The sequence below is a fragment of the Limulus polyphemus genome, unplaced genomic scaffold (assembly GCF_000517525.1).
Source record: "Limulus polyphemus unplaced genomic scaffold, Limulus_polyphemus-2.1.2 Scaffold2807, whole genome shotgun sequence".
NCBI classification, from domain to species: domain Eukaryota; kingdom Metazoa; phylum Arthropoda; class Merostomata; order Xiphosura; family Limulidae; genus Limulus; species Limulus polyphemus.
The window spans coordinates 23,520-31,645 of record NW_013668417.1 but is presented as its reverse complement, the minus strand read 5'-3'; the positions used below and the strand labels follow the sequence as shown (position 1 = coordinate 31,645).

The window sequence follows — 8,126 nt, the reverse complement described above, 5'->3', positions numbered from 1 at the left end:
TTTTTGTTTTTTTTTTTTGCTTAATAACTCGAGTTCTATCAATGTTCAAACTTTACTTACGTGAGATTAGTTTCAATCGCTGCGGTTATGTCCTTTCGGCTGTATCAGATGAAAAGAATCAGAATTGAATCAATAGGGTTTAAACTGTGTAAGTAATGAAACAACTTTATTCGAAATATAAAAATTAATAAACACACAAACAAGAAGAAAAACTACGGCTAGCATCTACTTACTAATAAAAAGTATAAATGAAGCTTGTAATCCAAATTACTTTACAACATTTAATAAACGTTTGACTTGAACTTTAGGGTTTTGGCTACTGGCCAAAGATTACTATTTTGAAGCATTTTAAAAATACCAATATGTTGTGATTATTAAATATTACCTTTGACACAATTACAGGAAACGAAAGACAAACTAAAGAACTCTGTTTTTTTTATTTAGCAATACAAACAAAATATTGTCTTACTTCATATAAGCTTCAACGTAACGTCTCAGATTCAGGGGATTCACTTTCTTTTTAAGTGTTTCTGTGTACTCTTGGATAAGTGTCTCTTTGTTTTCTACTGTCTCAATTTCCTAGACGAGATGAAATAATTTTTGAAATATGCAATTAAAAGTAACATAATATTCAACATTGTTCTGGTATTTCAAGTTTAAAATCCGAGTGAAACTGTGACAAAATATAATAGTTACTTCTTACATTAAAGTTTAATTTAAAAAAGGACTATTTTATTTCCAACATGAATGTTTGTTTTCTGAAGAAGAAAAAAACATATTTGATAGCTAATTATTGTATTGATGATAGCAATAAACATGGTGAACTGGCGAATGGATCTGATCAAAAACTTGTTTGTTATTTCTAGTGTTACAACATGATGATATTTTGATGGTAAGTCGTTCAATTAAAAGTATGACAAAAGTGATATTTTGAAATAGCAAAATATTATAAAATAGTAATGTAGTAACAGTTTAGGCCTACGGTTAAAATCAGCAATACAGACAACAGTGATATTTTGAAATAGTAAAATATTATAAAATAGTATAATACTAACAGATTAGGCCTACGTATAAAATCAGCAATACAGACAACACATTATGGTCAAAACAAGAACTTCAATTCAACAGTTATATTGAAAAGATTTATTATTTCTGATAGAAAATACATGTATATTACGTTATCTGAAATATTATTTTACACAATGATTATTACCAAAGTTTAAAACAAGTAAGTCTTAAACCGATCTTACATCTTTTCGTGACGTAAATGCACGTGTTTAATGTCATACAGCAAATAACGTGACTTAAAGAGATTTATTTAAATAAGTAACAGCGTTACGACACTGAGATAAGGCAGACAACTTTTGAAAATGCGAAATCATGCACTGGCCTTACAAGCTTAGACGTTCCTCAACAATTATAAACATCCACACGATACGATACCAATACACAAGCTCAAAGTGCAACAGTTTTACCTTATTCAAAGTTTTAGAACAAATAACGTTACCATGATACGACAGTTCTTTTAGATAAATATTTCACGTTACCTCCTGTAGGAAGTTTGTCAGCCAAGGAGAACATCGGGGTCATCGGCACACACAGACAGAGATACAGAAGAAGAAGAAGAAGAAACAAACACGAAAATTTGGAGTAGATTAGCACTACATAACAATTGCAGTTAAGAGGCAAAGACAAAATTTACACACAACGATCTAAACTGATATTGTTTAGTATTTCATTAATAATGAGATTTGCTTTAAAAGGACGTGAGATTAAATTTCAAACTATAATTTGTTTTGCATACGAAAACCGGTTTGATTAAGAACAACAACAACAAAAGATATATATTGTTACGACATCGGAGGTCACGTGACGCTAATAACACGTCATGCGCTTCTAGAACGTTCATGTCCCTTCCTGAAGTGTCGAGAGGTCACTATATATGCGGTATTATTGTGTATATAAGACCGGTAAGAAGTGACGGCAACAATGTAATGTAATTGAACTGCGGACAGAGAAAGACGTATTGTTGGGTCGAGCGCGTGTGTCGTTCGTTGTGGATTATAGCGTTTGTTTAACTTATAGTGTGACCGTTGAAATTAAGTGAATTTCAAAGTTGTATTGAGAAAGAATAAACCAGTTGTATTTAAGAAAGGACTTGTGTGGCTAAAGTTTCATCGGAAAGAAATTATACGGGAAGTTAACTAACGACCAGAGACGTAACAATATATTTCTTTCAGGGAGCTTCTCAACCCGCTAATGAGATGAAGGAAGCAAATTTTGTTAAAAGGGTAACCTTCACCATCACAGAATTACTAAGTTATAGCATTAGTTACACAAAACTAAAAAGTAGCATCTGAGATATGAAGGTCAACTCTACAAATATCTTACTGAATTCATCAAATACCCTGTTAATTTTTCTTAAATAAGGTAAAGAACACAAAACTAGAGATTAAAGTTTTCGAGTCCATGTTGATATCTTTGAAAATGAAACTATTTCATCCACGTGATCATTTCTTCGTCAGATTTTACGAAGTTCATTACACATTTAGCATTTAATAGCAAAAAAAGAGGAAACTCTACAAAAAACACTTGATATGATAAATCATATTGTCTTTTATTATGGAAAGTCATAGGTCATGCAATGGCGTAAAGATACAACAAATAAAATTAGTTTGAATATAACAGTGTGCCACAAAACGAGCATTTCGTATTTCACAAAGCGGTCAGAACTAGAATTTTAAATTTTACACTTTTCTAAAGAGGTCGTAATTATTATTACAGTTTCGTTAGGTTTTCGACTAAACTATATATATATATATATAAAAGAGTTGCTAGCTTTAAAAATTTGAGGAAGGACCACATAATACACGTAAAATGAAAATTATCAAAACAAAAGAAACGATCCCTGGTTAAAGACAAAGGTAAGTAACACAATTTAAAATGAAAGAGTCCTCTAACTGTTAACTTGTCTAACGAAGCTTTTACAAAATTTTGTCAAGTATATTAGGTAAAGCTGACACCTCATAGTATATATCTGAATCTTCTAAATTGTGGGCGTAGAAATGATCCGAAACCGATGATACGTTAAGTTTCATAACGCTTCCGGTAGGGGGCGCTTAATAGGGTAGGAGACCCATGTGAACGTAAACGTTTAACTGCAATTAACAAGTTTGTTTGTTTGAAGTTAAGCACAAAGCTGCACAATGGGCTATCTGTGCTTTGCCCACCACGGGTATCGAAACCCGGTTTCTAGCGTTGTAAGTCCGCAGACATACCGCTGTGCCACTTGGGGGCGTAATTAACAAGTAAAATCACTTACGCTGTTTTTACATGAAATATTACCAAGTGTTCATTTGATAAAAAAAACTATACTTGTGCATAAACAAAAACATCAAATAATCCACTTTGTACTATTATGATTTTTTGTAACAAAGCGACTTCCTGATGTATGCTACCCAGTTTTTAGTTAAGGAAATTTGCTTCAAATAATCCTTTTTTTTCACGCAGTATGTCCTTCTGCAACCAGAATAATCCCGTCAATATGTTCCGCCTTTTTCCAATCGCTATACTACCTCGTAAATCGATTGTAGTGTGATAGAGGGCGTTGAATTAATCGAGTTAGCCCTAAAGATTCAACCTAAAAATATATATCTTATACTGACGTATGGCTAAACATTTATGAGGAATTAGCTCCAGTAAACAACAGGTATTTACATAATAATTTAATGCAACTCTTTCTATTCAATCGGTCACTGCATGTAAAATATCAAGCTATAACAAAATACAGACAACGTCCAAGAATCAAGAACATGCAGACAACTGACACTTGTCTTCAATCTTACCGGTCCAAATTTATGAAGAACAAGAAACTGCTCTGCCGTTGGGTTCACCCCGATCGTTTGTAAGTGCCAGTTCAAAATCTAGATCCAAGGAATAAAAAAAGCAAACAAACAAACAACATTAATTTCTGATACGAAATTCAAGTTTAGATATTTGGAAAATACAAAAACTCAAACTGGTTTTTATGAGCTTTCAGGTTGTTCTTTTAGCGCAAAATTACACAATTGGCTCTGTCCACCGCAGGAAATCGAACCTCGGATTTTAGCGTTGTAAGTCTGTAAAGTTACCGCCGACCCACTGGGGCCAAACTTTCAAATGGAAATGTATTTCGATTAGTTTAGAAAGACAGAAAGCTGATGCATTCATGCTTATTATAATTTTGGTAAACCACAGCTACCTTTACAGTTTCAAAAGTTTTATGTAGCAGAGACCCGTAAAACATATGCGATCAGATTAGTATCTTTGTTGCAATAGTACTTTTTAAACTCAGGCTTTCTAGAATAATATATACGAATTTTAATCGCAGACACCGAAATCTATAAGCCCACTTGTCTTAGGCCTAACATTAGTTAAGCCTTTAATAAGTAAGGCCTATATTCGATAAAGAGATAAATTAACACTGTAACTTGTGTAAGTTCTTTGCTTTAGTTTAGTTAGGGCTAAGCTTTATCGTACTTAACGCTATCAATAAATAAACTTATAGTTTTATCATGCTTTAGACTTTTTTAAAGAGTTTTGGTAAGTTTTTTTATATATGGTGTACAAAATGTCTACTAAACTATATTTACATCATTTTAAATGAAGTACGCGCGTTTGTGCATTTTCAGGACAGACAAAAACTGAGTATATTATAATAGATTATAGCTTTAGTTTTTAAGAGATAAGAAAGCCCAAGGTAAATTCAGTATTAATGTCATAATATCATAAATTATTTTCAACTTAACAACAAAAAAAAAAAAAACAGGAAAAATCTGTGACTCTTTACAACCATTTCTTTTATAACATTAGTAAAATTTCATGTTTTTCATCTCGTCGAATACACATTATTTTGCCTTTGCTTTTTTAATTAATTCTTTGAATATATTATAAAATAGCTTCATCATAAATACGGTACTGGATACTACCGTACTGGAAGATTGTTTGTTATGGATTTCGCGCAAAGCTACACGAGGGTTATCTGCGTTAGCCGTCCCTAATTTAGCAGTGTAAGACAAGAGGGAATGCAGCTAGTCATCACCACCCACCGCCATCTCTTGGGCTACTCTTTTACCAATGAATAGTGGGATTGATCGTCACTTTATAACACCCCACGGCTGAAAGGGCGAGCATGTTTGGTGTGACGGGGATTCGAACCCGCGACCCACAGATTGCGAGTCGAGCGCCCTAACCACCTGGCCATGCCGGGCGTAGGCTGGTATAGCAAAGGTTTTAGTAAAGTTCAGATAATTCATTTTGGCAACTGTAGTACATTTTGGAACCAATTTAAATGATTTGTTTTTAGAACTTTGCACAAAGCTACTCAAGAGTTGAGCACCCTAATCAAAAAGTCATACCAGGCCGCCATTTTGTAACTAATATGGCTACAACAGAAACTCACTTTACAGCCTAATATATTGCTATTTTACACTAATTATGGAACGTTGTTATAAACAACATAAAAAGCGGAGAAAAGTGAAAATGGTATTACTTAAAAACGTTAAGATTACGCCCTCTATAACAGAGAAATCAGCATAAATCTGGCTTTAGTTCTTCATTGTTTTGAAAATTGATTTACCAATAATTAATACATTTTAAATATAAATTATATTAACCATTCAACATATATTTTAATCCGAGAAAAGCGAAAAAAAAACGAAGACAATACACAAAAACAACAACAGCATTATAAGCCGTCGGTACATCTCATAAAAACCCATCTTCTCTTCTCTCCAATAATCGTTACCCTGCACTATTTATGGCACGGCTACTCAGGCTACATCCTATCATCCACGTTAAAGTATTCACTGCCACTCTTGTCACGCACCCATAGCTTGAAGTGGCGGGTACATTTTGTAGTATCGTATGGATCTGAACCCGACTCCAGAGCTTTACCACAGGGCAAACACGCAATCCCCAACCCAACCTAACTGAATTCTGAGTCCACAATCTTGTAATAAAGGTTAATTTTTAAAGATGGTAAAGGATTTTGTACATATAATCTTCCTTATTTATACGGATACGTCCTGAATCTGTTTTATATGTGAATAGAAATAACTGGTATTGTTCGTTCGTTATTAAGCGCAAGGCTACACAATGGGCTGTCTGTGCTCCGCCCACTGAGCCAACGGTGCAAGGAAGGGGTTAGTAATATTGTACACATATGTGACGTATTTTAAGGAGCACAATATTAGCGTGTTTTTACGGGTTGAATAAGAACAGATATAATAAAAAACCTTAGTAAAACAGCTATGAACCTTTCTTACCTTATCTTTGAAATATTCCATCATTCCAACTCCCTTGGAAACGCAATGAATCAGGATCAGTCCAAGAACACGGGAGGGATGGGTGAGCTATACCGTGAAGTAGAGAACAAGGTGGACAAAATGAGATATTTTTAACAACGATAAAATTACGTTAAGGACGTAAAGCATGTAAAATAATTTGTTTTGATTTTTTCAAACATCTCTCAGAAAAGTCAGAAATCTCATATATCCCATAGAAAAACAATAGATTAATTTATCACTTTTTCATAAACAAAGAGTTTTAACATGTCAGATTTCTACTTGTTGACGGAAAAGATTGAAATCAATACCAAAATATTAACTACATCGTTTTTATTAACATGTAAAAAAAACAAGGAATTTCTAAAACGTGATATAAAAAAATTATAATCTTCTCAAAGTTATGAAAAAAGCGAGTTAACAGAAATGACCATGCTTCCCTTCAAAAATTTTTCTGAAACTGTTTGTTTGTTTTGAATTTCGCGCAAAGCTACACGAGGACTCTCTGCGCTAGCCGTCCCTAATTTAGCAGCATAAGACTAGAGGGAAGGCAACTAGTCATCACCACCCACCGCTAACTCTTGGGCTACTCTTTTACCAATGAATAGTGGGATTGACCGTCACATTATAACGCCCCAACGGCTGAAAGGGCGAACATGTTTGGTGTGACGGGGATTCGAATCCGCGACCTAGTGAGTGCGAATCGAGCACCCTAACCGCCAAGCCTTGACTAGAAAATAATATATCAATTTACAAAAAGAAAGATAATCACATACTTATATCACTTACAGCAAATCTGACAAGAATGTTGGCTCCAGCTCCTTCTCCAAGCCCTACGATTAGCTTGATCCTAGTGGAAATCGAAATAACGGTAAACATAAGAGGTTCTTTTTTAAAAACCAATTCATTTAAACGAAGGACCGTGAACACAAAATCTACTGTTGGCATGCGTATTCTACGGCTCTTATTAAACTGTTCGATTAGAGAATCATCTATTATATTTATCGGAATAATTTTTCGTGTGTTTACTAACGAATTAGCAAAACTAGAAACATGAAATTATTCCGACAGAATTATGAAATATTGTTAAAGATTCAACGTCCAAACGCTGCAATTTTTAATGTCAACATGTATATAAATTTCTAGCTTTGCTAGGTAATTAAAAGATCGAACAGTTATTAGATATTACGTAAAACAAAAAGAGAAATAACTCACAGCTTGGTAATAAAGTAAACTGACAACTGAAGTTAATCAAAAGATTTGGTTTAAAAATAAGCCTCATTTATCCGAGCTTCCAATACAATGATCATTCAATCGAAATTTTACAACTGGAAGTACGTGTCAAACGTTCTTTTGGTATTTGTATATTGTTCAAAAAAAGAAAAAAAAGATTAAATCTTCATTTTGGCATTTGACTTGGTAATTCTAAATGTAACCAATTTCCCTTACTAGAGAAACCCTGGAATTATACCAAAGTAGAAAAAATGGGGCATGCTTTAATTGGTTCATTTGATTTAAACTAATATAAGAATTCCACTTAAAAAAGAATACTTTAATGGAAACACATTGCCCCTTCCCTAAAAATAGGCTTAACCTCTTTTAATTAATAATAGAACATCACCATTGCATTCCGTTCCATCACGATATAGGAAAAAAAATGACTTTTTTTTTTAAATAAACTCATGCACCAAATTCCTGAGCCATAAAAGCAGTTTTGCTCAGTTTCTCTAACGTTTATAAAGAGTTTGTCTAAAATTTTCAGAATACATGATTTACATAAATGGCATACATATATATATGTAT

The 8,126-nt window shown here is 33.4% G+C and overlaps 1 protein-coding gene across 2 annotated transcripts in view; it reads right to left on the bottom strand.

The window, feature by feature from the left end:
* Positions 1 to 8,126, bottom strand: part of LOC106467948 (uncharacterized protein ZK1073.1-like) — a 38,800-nt gene that overhangs the window by 19,198 nt on the left and 11,476 nt on the right. The window contains exons 4-8 of one of the 2 annotated variants that reach the window (XR_002612513.1): positions 7,113 to 7,173; positions 6,306 to 6,392; positions 3,845 to 3,923; positions 470 to 581; positions 61 to 99 (exon numbers count right to left, since the gene is read on the bottom strand). Coding sequence is in view for 1 of the 2 variants with exons in the window: in XM_013928334.2 (XP_013783788.1) it covers positions 61 to 99; positions 470 to 579; positions 3,846 to 3,923; positions 6,306 to 6,392; positions 7,113 to 7,173 (375 nt within the window). In the remaining variant the exon portion in view is untranslated. The remainder of the gene's footprint in view (positions 1 to 60; positions 100 to 469; positions 582 to 3,844; positions 3,924 to 6,305; positions 6,393 to 7,112; positions 7,174 to 8,126) is intronic. The other variant, XM_013928334.2, reaches the window with a different exon arrangement.